Below are 20,199 nucleotides of genomic sequence, written 5' to 3'. Positions count from 1 at the left end.
TAAAAACTTCTAACAACACATAAATAGTCCTAATCAGACCTGACAATCGGGTCAGTGGATTAACCCATGACCCAACCTAATTTTTTTTCGGCTTGGGTTCGGTTAGGTCATTTTCACATTCAGGTAGCTAAATATGAGATCCTAACCCTGTTTTCTCAGGTTAGGTTGGGTTAGGTTTGCGGGTTGGGTCAAATTTTTGCTAGTCTAACTATTGGGCATTGGGAACTTACAAATGACAATAAATGTAGGGAGCCAATAAAGGTTCTTTTGATATTATGGAGAGCATGTAAAACTATGTATTTGCCTATATATTTACTAGAAAAGAAACATAATTGAACCGGATTTATAACATTTCCAATTGTGTAGCGCTGCAATTTGGGTTGGATTGAATTAACATTTACATTGTTTCAAGTTTAGGCCAATTCAAATTTTGACAAAAGTCCAACCCTGGCTCTCACCCAACCAATTTGTACCTCTTTAATTGAGCCAAACCATAGCAGGTCGAACCAAGCATATTTTATTAATTTGTTTAACTTTTTTCTAATCTTATTAGCTTTTATTATTTTATTTATTTTGTAAATTTCTATTTTTTTTTCTAGTGGAATCAAAATGGATTTTAAATTAACAAAAACATAATTTTAAAATAAATTCATAATTTTTATTAAATTTGTACTTGAATAATTTATTGAGTTAAAAGTCATGTATTTTAGTTCTTTGTAATTGTAATTGTTATGTTTAATTAACTATTAAGATAACTAATTATATTTTGGTTATTTAAGGCTATGTTTGGTTTGAAGGAAAAAATAAGGAAAAGAAGAAAAAGTAAGAAAACATATACAAAGTTTGTAAAGATTTTTTAACTTTCCCTTTTTTTTCCTACTTTTTCCTTCAAACCAAACACAACCTAATACTATGATTTTTCAAAAATTATCTTAATTAACTATTAAATATTTACCCACCAGGCATTAGCCAATAATGTGTACTTGGAACGATACAGTGTTCCTGAATACATTAATCGAATGATCTATATATCAGTATGCTAATGATGTCAAAAGATCTAAATTGATCAACTGTCATGCTATCTTTTGGACACATCAAACTTTGGTAATGTATTGTGTGATCAATTTTACATTTTGATTTTAAGGTTAAGATGATCTAATAATGGGTTGGCCACCTCAGTGTCGTAGTGGGAATTGTCGTAGGTCGGATATTGGTCCAATCCGATTAGATCTAAGATACAGCGAACAATCCAGTCTAATAAATACTTTGACCATTAAGTTTGGATTGCTTCAATTCACTGTTTTAATGGACCATCCAACTTATTCAATTTGGTTTTTTGGACTGGTCCAATTTAATGTGTTATTGGACCATCCAATTTGTTCAAATGGGATTCAACCCAAATTCGATCCATTGACAATTCTATTTATCTTCTGTCAATGAACCCGATATTGATTCAACCCAACTTAGTCCAATATGAATATATTATATGGACCAAGTCCAATCCAATCTAATAAATAGTTTAGACCATCAATGTAATTCAATATGTCTTATGAGACTATCCAACCCATTCAAATAGACTTTGATTTGGATGGGTCCAGTCCAAACTAAGTCCATTAATAACCCTAGTGGTAGGGCATATAACGCTTTATGCCATGGTTGTTAATTGCAGGCTAGACATCATAAACCCTGGTTTCACCTATTCAGGTCAAAGACCCATTTTAATCATTTTCTTTGCCCGACAACATAAACAGGTTTCATAAAAGCTGTTTAGAGGCTCAATCAGTTATTGGAAGGTGGACTTCTAGATGCAATCTTGGACCATTGTTTCAGCCATTATAGTTGTCATTTTTTCTTTCCTGAAAAGGACCAAATAGTGTTTGGTTATTAGGATGAAAAAGAAGAGAGCCCTTTTCGGGGGGGGGGGGGCGGGGGGGATTTTGAGAGGAATAAAGTTGGTTAATGAGATTTTGGTTTCCATTGACCAAAATATTCATGTTCTTTTTTTAGATTTATGTGAGATTCATAGAAAATTTATTTTCTCCAAGTGATACCCCATCTCCCCGGTGGGTACTTAACTTTCTCACGGGGAAGTTACTAACACTTGGATATGACAAAATTATCCATTTTAATAATAACTTTTTTGGATAAAATGGTCGCTTTCTTATTTACCTATGAAATAAAAGAACATAGGTAAATGCTAATGTTTTCAAACCACAAATTGACCTGGACAATCAAATTGTTCGGCTTGGGAACCATCCAGGCAACTGGTTCCGTTTTACCCCAAACCCAGCCCCTAGACAAAAACTGTTGAATTAGTCAATGACCTGTGATCCGGGCTGTTGAACCGCCTACCTATTCAACAATTTTGGCTATTTTTTATTTTAATTATTTTATCAGAGCAAGCTGCCCATTTGAACTAGACAGTCAAATTGTCAACCCAAAAACAGTGGCTAGAGTGGTTTAGATTTTGGGTCATTTCTTAAAATATTGGTAAATGCAATTAACCAAGTAAGTATTTCCCAAGAAACACTTACCTAGGTAAATAACTTCCCAAAAAAATGAGCGGGCCAAAGTGTGTATTCTTTACTCACTATGAGAAATGAGAGGAACTCGTTCCTCAAGTCTTTATTATTCAACAATGAAAGTGGGTTAGATAGAGAAGAAAATCCCAATGCTACGTGTAGACTAAGAAACCGTTATAAAATGTTTGAAGTTCTAAAATTGCAACAAAAACTAAATTCTTGGACTGTGGAACCAATGATGAAGTTCCACGCCTGTAATAAATTCATGGACTCCACTATAAAAGGTGCAGACCCTATGTATTTTATTAGGGAAAATTCCTGATCATTACCCTGTACTTTGGGTCGAGTGACAATTTGGTCTACGAGTTTTAAAATGTGACAAGCAAGTGCCCAAACTTTCAAAATGTGATAATCCAATATCCAAACTTTCAAAATGTGACAATCTAATACCTGCTGTTAACTAGTCTGTTAATCAGTGTTAAATGACATTTGAAAAATAAAAAATGCCTTAAAAATACCATCTAATTCTCTTTATCAACCATTCAACATTGATAATAAAATGAATAGTCCCAAATTCTATATTCTTCTAACCAATCACCAACTTTTTGAATAGAAGAGACTAGAATTTGAGTGTTCAGTTATTTATCAACATTTGGATGGTTGATAAAGAGAATTAGATAGCATTTGATGGGCATTTTTAACTTTTCAAATGTCACTTAACAATTGATTCATGGACTAGTTAACAATATATATTAAATTGTCACATTTTAAAAATTTAGATACTGTTCAATAGATTATTACATTTTAAAATTGAATACCAAATTATTACTCGAACCAAAGTAGAAGGTAGTTATGGTAAATTTTTCCATTTTATTATTCATCTGAAACCTTATAATTATTTTCGCAGCATGCTAAACAAACAAAGCGTTCAGCTAAACCTTTCGAATACAGATCAGGGTTACTGTACTTTAATGTGACTTACAGCAATATCTCTATCGTCCGTTCGAGTAAAAAATAGGAGAGAGAAAACATAAGAAAAATTTAGATCTCTATCGTCCGCTCAAGAAAGAAAATAGGAGAGAGAAAATACGAGAACACTAGAGGTCAAATTGCCACTGCTTCCAAATCTTTGTTAATCGAGACAATGAGACTTTCCGTATAGATCCGGCAATCTATAGCAACGGCGTAGATTTAACCTCATTTCCCACAACAGTGCATGCTACACTTCATTGTGCATGCCTTGTTCTCGTGCGCGCCGTGATTCTCCCGACCAACGACCTATACACTGTTCCTTCTCCCGCGTTACGTGGCCACGTGGTGGGCAGACGGCCGGTATCCCAGATTTCTCACGTTGTTGTAGGTGAACGAACACCATTGATGCCGGTTGAAAGACTTGCTCGACGTTTAACGCTGTGCTGCGAAGTCGCTTTTGGCTGCAGAAACGCCGAAGCAGAGAAGTTTGACGAGGGAAAGAATTCTCAGCGTTTTTGTTGAATACCAGAAGCCAAAGGCAAAAGTTAGATTTTCTAATCTTTCGAGGGGGGAGGTCCTCTGGAGCTTGATTTCTTCTCGATGAGAGATTTAATCGCAGTTTAGGGTTTTTGTTTGATCTCCACCGGCCATAGGTTCATAGGGCTCTTTCTTCAAGATGATGCTTTCGTTGCAGAGCGATGCTCGGCAACAGCAACACCAGCAGCAGACGCTGCAGCCGGCGGCACCAAGTGGGTTTGCGAGAGTTGCGTTCAAGGCCGATCGTGATGATTCTTTCGGTTTGCAGTCGGACTCCCTGGTGAATTTCAAGCAATCGCAGCAGGCGCCGGAAACTCATGAAGGTTCTTCGATTTGCTCTTCGAAAATACGGTTTTGATATGCCTGCTGGTGTTATAGATGCTGTAATTTAGGGTTTAGTGCTTCCTTTGTATTCCGCTGCTGAAGCTTGTAACTTGTGAGAGAAATTTGTCGTTTGGATTTCTGAGTTAGGTGTTAATGTTGAAACCATCGAATTCGATGAATAGTGTTATGTGTGAAAGATGTCATCTTTTTATATACAAAAATATTCTTTTGAGTAAAGGCCTTCCTTTTCATTACCGAGCCTTGCTATTGACATTTCTGAATGTTCGAAGCTACTCCTGGACGTGCTTATGAATGCTTTCTTATTTTTGAATCTTCTTTTTCTTCTCATGTGAAAAATCTGTGCACTAAGCAACACTCCAGGATAAGTAAAGAGAAATTTCTTTAAAACAAAAGAGATTACATCTACGTGAAGAATTTTTACCAGATACCGAAATAGCAAAGTTATCTCATCAACCATAAGATTACAAGCATCACTAAAGAGAACCAATACAACATTCTAATGTATCCCATAACTTATCTCCAAAATCCACCCTATTTTATATTTAATCGGACCCAATATCAACAGCCATTTTGTTTCTATCCCTAACATTGCCTTAAAAATATGTCTGTTCTGTTCTCTCCATAAACTCCAACAAAATGCAAAAGAGATGATGCTCCAAAAGATCTTAGCCTTTGTGCGTCAGGCCACAGAGAGAAGATCTCCTTCAGTATTGTTGATGCTGGCAAAGTGACCCAAAACAATGTAGAAAAGAGTAGCCGTACAAATTCCGTAATCCTGCAATGGATAAATAAGAGTGTCATGTCTTCTGGAACTGGAAGCCTCTCAACTTAAAATTATCCAATGGATACTATCTGATGATAGTAGCCATGTGAAAGCTTCAACCCTTGGGGACAAATCAAAATGAGAAAAACCTTCAACTTGGGGTTATTGGATTTCCCCATACTCCTTTAATGTTACTACTCTCTACCTGTTCTCTTAAAAGGACTTGACAGTAAATTTTCCATCCCTACACTCCTTCTATCATCTCATGTCTGGTTTCCTAGTTTCCAATTTAACGTCTTCCAAGTTCAAACTTAGAAAACAAGCCTATGCATCCTTCCAACTCTCAGTTGTTTTCAAGGCACCAAGGAAAGGCTAGGTGACAGGAGGTAAGTCTTGTTGCTTAGTTGCATAGGTGATGGATTATTTTAAATTTTTTTAAACAATAACCATGAATCATAGCACTATTCCCTAGGTTATAGCAATCACCAACCATATTTCATAGTAATTATTATATATAATCTTCACAAAGGAGTATAAACTTCATATTGAAACATAGTAAATTGACATATTCATGAGAAGAAAAAGAAGGAAGAAAGGAAAACTCAGAAAATATAGGGGTTGAGCCCCTGTTTTTGTCCTAGGAAAAGAAGAAAAGAAAGGGTGGAAGAAGAATGTGTTGATTAGACCAAATTTTAAGTTCTTCCTTATTGGTTCAGGTTTTGAAGTTTTCAAGGTCTCAAGATAGCATATACCAAAATGCCTATTGATTGAACCCTAACAAATAAGAAAATAAAAGGAAACAAGTATATAAACCCCAAAAATGAACTACATAGTTTTATAATGTTTACTTTGTTATCATGATCTCAAAAAATAAAGAACATAAACATATTTCGTAGTGCTACTTATAAAACATCCAGGCACTTAAGTGGGGTAACCCTCCATGGGCACCTTCTCACCTAGGCATTGCCTTGACAACTACGAATGGATGTTTGAAAATTGGGCACCACCAAACAACCTGCTATCTTCTTTTCAAAGCAATGGTTCACAAAATTGTTCTTTGAGCTTAGGTTGTACATTCTAAGGTATAACTTACACAGATTTCCTTCTCCATGCGATTTGTCATTTCAAAACCTCTCTACTACCATCCCTCACTAAGAACTTGAATAGTTTAGCAAATTTTGCTTGAAGCTTCACAATCCCTTTCCATAGGTCCACTCCAAAATGTTGATGACACATCTCTAGTATCCAATTGTTACAGTCTTGAAAAGTTAAACAGCTTGGTTTGACGCATCCAACAGCCCTAACACTTGTAGTTTATTGGTCAAGTACATATTATCACAGCATACCACCATGTCTCAAGTGAGAATCATGGAAAGGGATACCTGGGTGAAGGGCTACCTAGAGTAGAGTGAGAACCATCACAAAGAGGGCTACCTAGAGTAGAGTAAGAGCCATCATGGAGATGTCTACTTGCTTCTAGAGTGAAGTTGTGGGGACTTAGGCTATAGAAATGTTATGGTCCTAAAAAACTAAACAACTTGGCTTGATGCATTTCAACAGTCTTAATGCTTTTGGTGTATTGATCAAGTACATAACACCAATTAATGTTCTCCATGCCATATTCACAAAAAGCCACCCTTCTCTAGAGAGAATCTCTCTCATTTCCAAATCGCCACCACCACTTACCTAAGAAGGCTTTATTTAGGTCTCTAATTCTCTTCATCCTCACACAACTTCTTAGGTTTGCACACCTTATTCTACTTAACCAAATGAATCCTGTTTCCTTTCCTCCTTTCCAAAGTAAATCTCTTTGAATATTCTCCAAGGTAACATTGTGATGCCCTTCTAGCAAAATTAGTTAACCAGCCTTCTACGATGCCTCAGTGGATTAGGTGCTGAACCTTAGGGCTATATTGGCTAACTTTGAAATGTTCACAGGTTTGAAAGTAAACCTAGCTAAAAGCTTGTTGATTGGGGTGGGGGAAGTAGGGAGGGAGGAGCCTGATCAGTTTGCTGTGGTGTTTGAATGTCAAATTGGGGAGCTGCCATTCCAGTGTTTGGGTCTTCCAGTAGTGTCTAAAGCTTCTGCAGCAGGAATTTGGAGACTAGTGGTTAAAAGAGTGGAGAAGAGGCTGGAGAGCTGGAAAGCAAAATATCTTTCTTTGGAGGAGCAGGATTACACTAGTTAGGGGTGTTCTTTCTAGTTTACCAACTTATTACCTCTCTCTACTAAATATTCCAGCAAAGGTGGCTAGAAAAATTGAGAAGTTACGGAGGGATTTTTTGTGGGAAGAGGTAGGGGGAGCTAAGAAATTCCACTTGGTAAAATGTGTAGGCCAAAAGGGGAAGGTGGTTTGGGAATCAGCAGGGTCAGAATTTTCAACAAGGCCCTGTTGGGAAAGTAGCTGTGGAGGTTTGGGCTGGAAAGGGAAAAGGGGTCTCTTTGGAGGAGGGTAGTGGTTGGGAATATGGGTTGGCGAGGTTTGGGTGGGAGTCAAGGGAGGTCTCAAACTCTTATGGGGTGAGTGTCTGGAAAGGGATAATGCAGTTCAATCAAGAGTTTAAAACTTTAGTCAACTTTAAAGTGGGTGATGGGTCAAGGATAAGATTTTGGGGGGACGAGTGGTGTGAAGCAGGGAAGTAAGAAAAGCATGTATACCTCTTTTCAGACTTCAGAGCTAAATAATAGCTTATACTTTTCAGTTCCAGATTTCTGCGTTATCAAACACCACCTAAATCCGAAGCAAGTTACATTGGTTGGATCTCAAGCAAGTTCCAGAAATTCTCCCCCAAGTCTAATCTGCTAACTTGATCAAAGTCTGGTAGCACCAATACCCAATCTGCAATTAACTTCCCCACCAGAGCCACTAGAACTTCTATGTTCTTAAATTTGTCTTCAAAATTCCTCTTGTTCCTTTCATTCCATAGTGTCCAGAACACAACAAAGGGAATAAATGAATAGTAATTCCACATAACTTTTGCAGTCTTGCAGGTAGAGAATAAATGTAGGACAGATTACACATAAAGCACCAATTAGGGGACAAACACCAATCAAAGAATAATAGTAATTCCACATATCAGCAAATGGTCACAGTCGTCACCCTTCACTTTACACATAAACCACCAATTAGGGGACAAACACATATAGGGTTTCTTCTTTTGCAAGTTTTCCACAGTATTGATCTTACTGTAAAGGGCTTCCCAACAGAACACATCTATTTTAGGAGGTATTGGCCTTGGCCAGACCTCTTTAACTGGGGAGACTTGAGAGGAGGGGGTGGAGCAAAGGGATTTAAAAAAAGATGCACAAGAGAAGGAGCCAACCGGGGTTAGAGACCAAACCCTTTTATCCAGGTTAGGGGGTCCAAACACATCGAGTCTAGAAGCAACGAGAGATTTGAAACACAAGAAGATTTATCATCCCTTAACCCTCGTCGGAGCCCAAAATCCCAGTTTAAAGCCAAAGGAAGAACTGGGGGGGGGGGAGGGGAGGAACCTTGAAATAGGTTTCATTTTAAGGAAGGAGATGGAATAGAGAGAAAGGAAACAGTCTTTTAGGGGTCGAGTTCCCACCCAAATATCTTCCCAGAAAAAAATGGAGTTTCTAGAACAAACATCATACCTTACAAACCTGAGGAATTTGGGGAGAAAGCCAGCAATTGCCTTCCAAGGTGTTGTGAGCAAAGCCCTTCGAGATACCCCTGTGTCCCAACCTGATTCAGAACAACTATGGATACTCTTCATTACTTCATGCCACAACCTCTCTCTCTCTCTCTCTCCAGGGGCCACCTCCAAAACCACTTACCTAAAAGAGCTTCATTCTTGCTCACTACATTCCCTACTCCTAGGCCTCCTTTTTTGCTTCGACTCACCACCTTCCACCTAATCAAGTGATCTGTTTTCTCTTCACTAGGTTCCCATAAGAAGTCCCTCATCAATTTTTCCAACCTCTTTGCCTCCCTTTTAGGAATTCTAAAGACTGAAAGGAAGTAGATTGGGTTAAGGTGTTGCCATAGCATCTTATTGGTGGTTGTATTCAGTTTTTATTTTTCTATAATAAAATTTTTCTTTTTATCATAAAAATGATTTTTGGACATTTTGTGCTAGGCAACCTAACTACTTCTGGCTGCTATGCTTAAAGGATTCAAGCTTTCCGTGATTTTTGATTGTTTACTGAAAAATTGTTTTATGCTGTAGTTGATGAAGACAGGCTATTGGCCCTTGCTCATCAGAAGTACAAGGCTGGGAACTATAAACAGGCACTAGAACACAGCAATGCTGTTTTTGAGAGAAACCCCCGGCGGACAGATAATCTTCTCCTTTTGGGTGCAATTCATTATCAGGTTCCTTTTTTATTTAAGTGATCTCAACTTTAGTTCTATGAATGAATGTGCTATTATTTGAAAGCTCCATTTGTTTTTATGATGACTTTGTTATAAGAAAGTACCTCTGGTGGTAATCTTTGCTTTTAGCTCATACTGTTGTGTTGATACATAAATGAATTTTCAATCTTCAATGTGGTGGAAGAGGAATTTCAAATTTATCTAAACATGTCTTGCTATGTTATCCAGTTGCACGATTTTGATATGTGTATCACAAAGAATGAAGAAGCTCTTAGGATTGAACCACATTTTGCTGAGTGCTTTGGGAACATGGCAAATGCTTGGAAGGTAATTATTGCTACCACTCATGCAGACAGAATCAGTTTATAGTAATTTTGATGTGTTTAGCTGGGATATAAGACTGAATTTCTTTTCCCTAATACAGGAGAAGGGCAATATTGATCTTGCAATCCGCTATTATTTGGTTGCTATTGAGGTCTGTACATTCTTGTAGAGTGTAGATATGGTTGAATGAATGGTATATCCCTGTTCTGGTCGCATAAGTGATCATTTCATGTTTATAAATGTGAAGAACATATATTTTAAGATTAGGATATACAAATATTGCTTATTGGCTTCTGGTTTTAAGTATTTCTGGGAGTTACCTTTTATGGATATTTTGAAAACTGAGATCAACAGATGGAACCAAGGAAGACCTTGGTTCTGGTTTCTGGAACATTATGGAGTTAGCTTAAAATTTTCCCATGTTATTGGTTCTTGTATTTCTTATTTTCTTTGAGTGTTTCCTTTTCTCTTCTTTGATCTCCTTTGTAGCTTTGTTTTTCTGGTGATATCTCATCACTAGCATATGCATTGCACTCTTTCATTAATAAATTTTCCTTTTTACTTATTACAAAAAAAAGATGGAAAGGAAAATGCCAATAAGCAAATAACTACTCACACATCATATTTGTTTTTTTATTGTTTCCCTTTCGTCTGGTTAAAATTTATAATTACAATGAAATTAGAGGTGGGAGCTAGGTGCCATTCACTTATAATGGGGTGGTTACATAAGCACCCGGACCCCTATTTAATCTCTTTAGATGGAGGAGACTTTCTAGAATCGGTTGGTGTTTGTGCCTTGAAGTTTTTGTTTGCCACCCACTTCGTGACCTGCTCTGAGTCAAGTTGAGAAAAATCCCAAGGCAACATTTCATAGACCCTGCGGCTGTATGGACCCAATCCATATTGAGATTATGTGTCGGATCTGAATACAATATGTTATGTGTTGGTTTGGCTGATTTAATGTATATGTTTGTCATTGTTGGGTCTTAAGTCATTAGTTATTGGGCCTAAACTTGTTTAATGTTTTATTTGTCTAGGTGTCCCATCACTAATCAGGGGCATTCTAGTCCATTCGTGTAATACTATGTAATAAACATATATATAAGATAGTAGGGTTGGCTGAAAGGTTTTTTGAGCCGCCATTCTTAAACTTTCTCCTCCTCTTCTTCTTTTCTTCTTCTTCGGCTACTGTGTTCCAGCAAACATGGTATCAGAGCATTAATCCATCTCCTTGTTACAACCGCCGCCACCTTTTCTACTCTTATCTATTCCTTTTTTTTTTCCTTCCCTATCTTGGTCGCTGTGAAGAAACCCTAGGGTTGACCGTGGAACACAACAAGATCTATACCTAGGGTTTCCCTTGGTTGTAGGGCCCAAGGGGAGTTTGTCCCAGAAGCTGATGCCCTACTAGACACCTTACAGCAGGAAGTAGCCATTCAGCTGCTAAGAGAGATCTGTGTGGAACAGATCTAGGTGGAGGACTGATTTCGGCAGTCCTATTACTGGTCGTAGGGGTGACTACAGTCTATGACAGCAGAAGTCAAAGCCCAGCAGAAGTCAGCACAGTGCAGCGGTGGGTTGCTCTTGGTTTCAGATCTGTTACGTGTTCTCAAGACTGTAACAACTTTGGTAAGTCTGAAACAGTATTCTTTGTACTGAGTTTGGAATCGTGATCATTGTAAGAGGGAGGAGATGTCTTTATTATCCGGGGAAGTGTATTCTAGGGATAATAGATCTGGTGGGAGGTCTCCTAATCTGGAGAATCCAAATCTGCACAGCTTGCAGATCACTAGTGTGTTGTTGGATGAATACACGTTCAGAGAACGGTCTGTTTCTGCCATGCTCTTCATTACTTCCCGAGAACTTACGTTATTTAGATGGGCAGAAGAAGGAACCTGAAGTGGGTAGTGTGGAGTACGCAGTTTGGCGTAAGGAGAATGCTACTGTTATGTCCTGGCTGCTTGCTTCAATGACTCCAAGAGTAGCCAGGACTGCTCAACACTTTTCCAATGCTGCTAAGATTTGGGAGAAAGTGTCTAAAACTTATGGACAGAGAAAGAACAATGCCAGAATTTATAGGCTAAACCAAGACATTGCTGCCTTGAGACAATGAGATATGATAGTTGCAACGTATTTTGCAACCCTAGAAGGTCTGTGGGAAGAGCTTGATCACCACCTTATTCTTGATTGGGAGAATGCCAGGGACAAGGAGAGGCATGATAAACAAATTGAAGAGGGTAGAGCCTTTAAGTTCTTGATGAGAGCATAAGGTCTCAAATTTTGGGAAGGGATGAAATGCTAGATTTACATCATGTTTATTATCTAGTAAGGAATGAAGAGGTCAGGAGGAAAGAGATGCAAGTTGACACTCAAATACAACCAGCTGAACGTTCAGCCCTAATTTCTTCAAATCAAAAGGGGAACAAGTATTTAGGCAAGAGGCATCTTAAGTGCACTCATTGTGGAGGTGAAAGACATGTAAAAGAGAAGTGTTGTGTTCTTTATCCTCATCTGAAACCTGCTGCCTTGAGGAAAGACAAGAAGCACCAGAAGGGTCAAGCAGCAAGGGGGAACCTTGTTACTAGTCACAGTGGTGATAGCACACAGAACACATCAACAGTTGCTTCTTCTCCCATGGAACAGATTGCTAATTCCTTTGTATCCGGGTCCTTGGGTTTCACTGCTGATGAGGTAGAGGTCCTTAGCCGGGCTTTAACCCGTCTAAGGACTAACTCTTTTGCTTTCACCTCTCTTGCCAGATCAGGTATTGTCTCTGCTTTTAGTGCAACTAGTTCTATTGACTCTACTTCTTGGATTATTGATTCCAGTGCAACTGACCACATGACACATGTCCTCTTTATTTTCTTCCTATCACTTATTGTCTGGTCAAGATAAGATGAGAGTTGCTGACGGTTCTCTCTCCACCATCTCTGGGAAAGGGGTGGTTGACCTAAGTAAGGACCTCTCTCTTAAATCCGTTCTACATGTTCCCAATCTTACTTCCAATCTCTTATCTGTTTCAAAGCTTACCAAGAATTTGAACTGTAGCATAACCTTTTTTCCTACTCATTGTGTCTTTCAGGACAGATTGATGAAGAGAACGATTGGGAGCAGTCATGAGTATGGAGGTCTCTACTATTTTGGTGTAGACATCAGTTCGGCCTTACAAACATCTGTTCTAATAGTTAGAATAATGTGGAGTCAATAGCTAGGTTACATTTGTGGCATGCTAGGCTAGGTCATTTACCTTTTTCATCATTGGAAGGGTTGTTTTCTGAATTATTTAAGGGTATTTCAAGTCAAAGTTTAGTTTGTGAAGTTTGTCAGTTGTCAAAACAATGTAGAACTGTTTATCCAGCTTCTAGTAATGAAATTCAAGCTCCTTTTGATTTGGTTCATTCTGATGTTTGAGGCCCTTCACCACTTGTTTCTGTTGATGGCTTTCGTTACTTTATCAGTTTTATTGATCACTACTCACGATGCACATGGATCTACTTGTTAAAAGGACGTGTTGAAGTGCCACAGATAACCATGACATTTTGTAAAATGATTGAAACACAATTTGACAAGAAGATTAAGCAATTCCGGTCAGACAATGCTGCTAAATGTTTTGAAAGATCCTTGAACCTATTCATGGAGGATGCTGGCATGCTACATCAGTCATCTTGTGCTAGTACCCCTCAATAGAATGGGGTTGCTGAGCGCAAGAATAGACACCTATTGGAGACCGCTCGAGCCTTAATATTTCAGTGCAAGGTTCCCAAGCACTACTGGTCTCAAGTAGTCCTTACCGCATCGTATCTGATAAATCGAATGCCATCCAAGGTGTTGGGTATGAAAACTCCTTTCTCTGTCCTTTGTCCTAATCCTCCAGACTTTCCTCTTCCACCTAGAGTCTTTGGTTGTGTATGTTTTATACATGTAAAGGATCCAAAGAAGATCAAGCTGGATCCTAGGGCTACGAAAGGAATCTTTTTAGGGTACTCTCCTACACAGAAAGATTACAAGTGTTATGATCCAGTCACCAAGAAGAAATATGTCACAAAAGATGTAGTATTTTTTGAGTCTCAATCCTATTTTCATTCTTCCCAGAATCCTCTTCAGGGGGAGACTAGTGGGATGGAAGATGATTCTTCTTCCCCCTTTTTTTTTGTGCCTCTTTCTGCCTCGGGCCTTCCATCTTCTCCTCCTGATCCTCCTAGTTGTATCCTGGGTGAACTTAGTGAGGCTCCCATTGTGCCTGTTACTACTCTTGATGCTGCAGATGTTCTTGAGGACTCCAGTAGGCAACAAAAAGATATAAGAATCACCTACAACAGATGGAAAAAGGGCCCTCTAACTCATGGTAGCAACCAATCGGACTCGGATCAACCTGTCTCAGCAACTCCAGGTAATCTTATCACACATACTTCTAATTTGGATCTTCCTATTGCTCTTCGTAAGTCTGCCCGTTCTTGTACTATCCAACACCCCATTGCTGATTTTGTTTCTTACTCACGTTTATCTCCTCGTTATTATTCCTTTGTGTCTGTTTTCTCCTCTGTGCATGTCCCTACTAGGTACTTAGAGGCAGTGTCTGACCCAAGATGGAAAGAGGCTATGAATGAAGAAATGAAAGCCTTAATGAAAGCAAAGACTTGGGAATTAGTGGATCTACCAGAAGGGAAGAGCACTGTGGGATGCAAGTGGGTGTTCACTGTAAAGCATAGGGAGGACGGGTCCATTGAAAGGTACAAAGCCAGACTTGTGGCAAAGGGGTTTACTCAAAAGGAAGGGATTGACTACAAAGAAACCTTTGCTCCAGTAGCGAAGCTCAACGCAATCCGGGTTTTATTGTCATTAGCTGCAAACTTTTCATGGGAGCTACATCAGTTGGATGTGAAGAATGCTTTCCTAAATGGCGATCTACATGAAGAGGTATTCATGGATCCTCCACCAGACTATGTTTTTGGTAGGAAAGTGTGTAAACTGAAGAAAGCATTATATGGTCTTAAGCAGTCTCCTCGGGCTTGGTTTGAGAAGCTTTGTGGGGCCATGAAGAAAGTAGGGTACACTCAAAGTGGGGCAGATCATACCTTGTTCATAAGGAAACAAAATAGCAAACTTATAGCACTCGTTGTCTATGTGGATGATATGGCGATTACTAGGGATGATTTGGAAGAGATAAAAAGATTAAAGGAGTTATTGGCTTCTGAGTTTAAGATCAAAGACTTGGAGATACTTCCTTGGGATTGAAAATGCTAGGTCAAAAGAGGGCATCTATATATGTCAGCGGAAGTATGCCCTTGACCTCCTAGAAGAGACAGGTATGATGGGGTGTAGGCCAGCAGATGCTCCAATAGAATAGAACCATGGTCTACAGGAATCAGTAGGAGAGGACTACCTTAATAAGAGAGATACCAAAAGCTGGTAGGGAAGTTGATATATGTCTCTCACTCGACCAGAGATTGCTTATGCTGTACATGTTGTCAGCCAGTTCATGCACTCTCCAAAGATCCCTGATATGACAGTAGTGGAAAGGATTCTTAGGTACTTGAAAACTTGCCCAGGAAAAGGAATTCTGTTCAGAAAACACAATAAAATTGAAATTGAAGCGTATACTAGTGCAGATTGGGCCAGTTCTATTGGGGACAGGAAGTCAACTTTTGGGTATTGCATGTTTGTTGGAGGGAATCCGATTACATGGTGGAGTAAAAAGCAGAGTGTGGTTGTTAGATCAAGTGCAGAGGCTGAATATCGAGCTATGACTCATGGTGTTGCTGAACTTCTGTGGCTTAGGACCCTTCTTAGTGAACTCGGGATAAAGATCGAGTGTCCTCTTAGGTTGTACTATGACAATAAGGCTGCCATCAACATTGCAAATAACCCAGTGCAACCTGATAGGACGAAACATATTGAGATTGACCGACACTTCGTTAGAGAAAGAATAGTCTCAGGGGAACTCTGCATTCCTTATACTCCTTCCGAGATGCACATTGCAGATGTGGTAACAAAAGGGCTAGCTTCAACGAAATTCTTGGACTGACTTGGCAAGCTAAACATGATTGACATCCATGCTTAGCTTGAGGGGGAGTGTTGGTTCGACTGATTTAATGCATATGTTTGTCATTGTTGGGTCTTAAGTCATTAGTTATTTGGCCTAAACTTGTTTAATGTTTTATTTGTCTAGGTGTCCCATCACTAATCAGGGGCATTCTAGTCCATTCGTGTAACACTATGTAATAAACATATATATAAGATAGTAGGGTCGGCTGAAAGGTTTTTTGAGCTGCCATTCTTAAACTTTCTCCTCTTCTTTTCTTCTGCTTCAGCTACTGTGTTCCAGCAAACATTATGTAGTTTGGGGGTTTCTTTTTAATGTATCTTTGGATTTTTGGAGACGCTAAGTGAGAGAGTTTGGGTGTATTGGGGTTTAGGGTTTCTGTAAGAGAGATTGTACACAAGAAATATTTTGTATTTTGACTTGGAAAATCATATTGACTTCTTTGTGAATTTAATGTTGAAAGCAACAGTGTCTAAATTTGATAATCGAGTAAACTTTTCTATGATTAGAACTAGTCAAATTGTTTATGAGAAGATAAAATAGGAAAGGTGGAATGGATCTTGGATTTTGTTGGAAAAGGTTGTAGATTTTTAACAAGAAGAAAATAACTTGAACTAAGTAGTTAGAGCATAAAATTAATGACCTGTTAACAAGAATAACAAGGGTAATCTTTTTCCTTTTTCCTTTTGTTTTTTTCAAGGTTTTAATCTCACTAAAATACCCTTGGCTCGGTATTCTTGTTTTGGTTGTCCCTTTTCCATCAATGTCGTTTTCTTGTTTTGATTACAAACATTCTGATTTTTTATTTGTATATTGCTTAGGTTAATCCTACATCATTGGCCAGGCTTATTTAGTAATATTCTTTTAGCTTACATTGTCCTCTAAGAAATAGAAATTCATGTCTCTAAGTTTGATTTTTTTTTAAGTACTTTGGAAACCTTTTATGTGGTATTTGGTAACTGCTGAAATAGGCACTAGAAATGGACTGCTGAAAGTATTCCAAATTTAAAAACCAGATCAATTTTAGGAGTATTTTTAGTATATGAAAATTATTTAGGGGTAAAATAGTTGTACACATCTCCATGCTTCACCAATCAGCAAATAAGTCAGTGGTTAATTGCTGAAATGCTGAATGGGTCATTTTGTTCTTTTTCCCATCTGCTTTTAGAGTGTTTTTCAACAGTCATTGATCACCGCCTTAATCTCTTACCACATCAACATTTTAAAATCAGTTAAAGGACTAGTAAATGCTAGTTCTGGTTACAAAGTGAGGAGGCAAAATTATGGAGCTATAAGAGTAGAAGGAAGAAATTGAAATGGTTGGTACAAAGCATGGAAGTGAGAATACTTTGGGTTAAATGAAGTGCAAACATGGAAGGGGTGAGAAGAGATCAGTTAAAGGACTAGTAAATGCTAGTTCTGGTTACAAAGTGAGGAGGCAAAATTATGGAGCTATAAGAGTAGAAGGAAGAAATTGAAATGGTTGGTACAAAGCATGGAAGTGAGAATACTTTGGGTTAAATGAAGTGCAAACATGGAAGGGGTGAGAAGAGATCAGTTGTTTTGGGTACGGATGTAAAAAGAAGGAAGAATTTTTCGGGGAGAGATAAGAGGGCTTATCACTCACTGCTTCTATACTTTTACTGTACTCATAATTTACTTTCTATCTATTAATGAAAATTTACAGTTATTGATGAAAAAAATGTAAGTTCTGGTCTGAAAGACTTATAAAGAGAAGTATAAAAGTTACGAGCCAAGACTATGAAAAGAAGTATTAGAATAATGTAACCAGATCAGAACTCAATTTGGATATTAAAATATTTTTTTTGATCAGTAGCAGAAACATTTCGTTAACTATCATGAAGAAGGTTACAATCCAGGCACACACTACCTGGCCCAAAACTTCAGTTACATCACAACCTAGAACAGTTGTTCCTTGTTGACCCCTTGCTTGGCTAAACAATCTGCCAAGTTAGTTGCAGATCTATTAACCCAAGAAAAAGTGTCATCCACTTCTCTATATTGAAATACTTAAAAAGTATATTTCCTGCATGGGACATTTTCTGAAAATTGTAATTGTATTGTAAATCTTGGAGGTCTAGTTGAATCAAATTGTGAAAGGTTTGGATCATAAAACTGCTTTGTTTTATAGAACTTTGTCAGTTGAACCAAATTGCCATTGATAGGTATTCCCCAAGAGTATAAGTCTCTATATGTGTTGCTTTGTTCTAAAAAAAAATAAGTCAATTCCTCTCCATCCATATACACCAAAAGATAGCTGCAGGCATAGTCCCCACATAAATTTGTCTTTCTTGCTCAAACCTTTCAGTTGCCTACTCACAAGGAATTTCATGATTCTGCATAAAGTATTAGTTAAAGTATTCAAGAAGAAGAAGAAGAGGTTTTTGTCCAGAATCTCAGGTGCGTTACTGTTCACACCCTGAAATGTTTTACTTAACATATTGAAGAAAATTACAAATGGGCCCTTGAACAGGTGCCCAAATACAAAAACATGGAAGGACATAAATGCCCTTACACTCTCAGCACTCCCACTCAAACTGAGCATAGATATTTGTCATGCCCAACTTGTTTAAATTGTTGTCAAGCTTTGATTTGGGGACACCTTTAGTAAGATAATCAGCGAATTGATCTTTAGACCTCACAAAAGGTAAACAAATTTCTCCATTGACAACTCTTTCTCTAATGAAATATCGACGGGCAGGATTATGGGCTATGTTTATGGCAGCTTAATTGTCACAATATAATACCATTGAAGTATCAATCTGCATTCCCATTTTTGTCAACAAGTTCTTTAGCCATAACAATTCGGAAACTCCATGAGCCATAGCTCTGTACTCTCCCTCTACACTAGATTGTGCCACGATTGATTGTTTCTTACTTCTCCAGGATACAACATTACCACCCACCAAGGTACAATAGCCAAAAGTAGACCGCCTATCATTGATAGGACCTGCCTAATCATCATCAAAATAATCCTTTACCTTTAGATGCCCATGATTAAAATACAACATCCCTTTTCCTGGACATCTCTTCAAATAGGCAAGTATTTTTTATTCATTGCTTGCATATGAGATGATCTAGGCTTGTGCATATATTGGCCGACCACACTCACAATATATAATATATCTAGTCTAGTCAAACACAAGTAGATAAGGCAACTGATAAGTCTTTGATACACAACTTTGTTAGGAAGGACATCTCTATCATCAACTCCCAATCTATGATTGCGACCAATTAGAGTTTCAACTGGTTTACAATCCAATTTCCCTACTTCCTGAAGCAAATCAAGGACATATTTCCTTTGAGAAATATAAATGCCCCTCTTTGACCTTGCAACCTTAACCCCTAGGAAATACCAAAGATTTCCAAGATCTTTAATTTCAAATTCAGTAGCAAGAAAAGACTTTAGTTGAGCAATTCTAGAGGTATCATCCCCCGCGATAACAATATCATCAACATATACTATCAACATAGTCACTTTTCCATTTGCTCTCCTAATAAATAAGGTATGGTCAGCTTGAGATTGAGAAAAACTAATTTTTAAGATAGCTTTTCTGAATCTGTCAAACCGATCTCTAGGGGACTGTTTAAGGCCATAAAGGGATTTCTTTAAACAACAAACTTTTCCTTCACTCCCAGGGATGTTCACTCTAGGAGGAAGTTCCATGTAAACTTCTTCTTGAAGGTCGCCATTAAGGTAGGCATTCTTAACATCCATTTGATATAAGGGACAAGAATAATGGGCAACAAGAGACATGATAACTCGAATTGAATTCATCTTGGCTACTGGATCAAAGGTTTCGTGATAATCAATGTCGTAAGACTGAGTGTACCCTTTTGCCACAATAAGAACTTTGCTCACTGGAAGAGAAACAATTTCCCATGTCTGATTTTTCTCAAGTGCATCCATTTCCTTGTTCATAGCATCCTTCTAATGGGGGAATTACACTACCTCAGTAACACATTGAACGATAAAAACAAAAGCAATGGAAGAGATATAGGTATAGTAAGAGGGAGATAAGGTATTATAAGAGACATAATTTGAGATAGGATATTTAACATATGTCCTTTTTGCTTTACGAACCACAATAGGAAGGTTAAGGTTAGAGACCACGCTAGGAGGCTCAATAAAGGTTCAACACAAGTATCATAAATAAGAAGAGGTTCATAATCCAAATTATTTGAGTCTGGGAAGTCAAATTGTAATGGACATTCAATCTTTGGAGTCATCCTCTTTTTTCGTTTGACGAACCACCAGTGCTAAGACCAAAGAACAGGAGGCACAGGAGGAGTATGACTGCCACCACAGGGAGGAAGAGGAGAAGGAGA

General features: G+C 38.1%; 1 protein-coding gene across 2 annotated transcripts in view; it reads left to right on the top strand.

The window, feature by feature from the left end:
- Positions 1 to 3,600: 3,600 nt before the first annotated feature.
- Positions 3,601 to 20,199, top strand: part of LOC148844413 (putative UDP-N-acetylglucosamine--peptide N-acetylglucosaminyltransferase SEC) — an 81,566-nt gene continuing 64,967 nt past the window's right edge. The window contains exons 1-4 of one of the 2 annotated variants that reach the window (XM_088957133.1): positions 3,601 to 4,354; positions 9,337 to 9,482; positions 9,711 to 9,809; positions 9,907 to 9,957. In XM_088957133.1, the coding sequence (XP_088813259.1) occupies positions 4,171 to 4,354; positions 9,337 to 9,482; positions 9,711 to 9,809; positions 9,907 to 9,957 (480 nt within the window). In that variant the 5' untranslated portion in view covers positions 3,601 to 4,170. The remainder of the gene's footprint in view (positions 4,355 to 9,336; positions 9,483 to 9,710; positions 9,810 to 9,906; positions 9,958 to 20,199) is intronic. The other variant, XM_088957132.1, reaches the window with a different exon arrangement.

This window comes from Nelumbo lutea, chromosome 8 (genome assembly GCF_056320005.1).
Source record: "Nelumbo lutea isolate HS-2025 chromosome 8, American lotus-T2T, whole genome shotgun sequence".
NCBI classification, from domain to species: domain Eukaryota; kingdom Viridiplantae; phylum Streptophyta; class Magnoliopsida; order Proteales; family Nelumbonaceae; genus Nelumbo; species Nelumbo lutea.
This window is presented reverse-complemented; position numbering and strand designations above follow the sequence as displayed.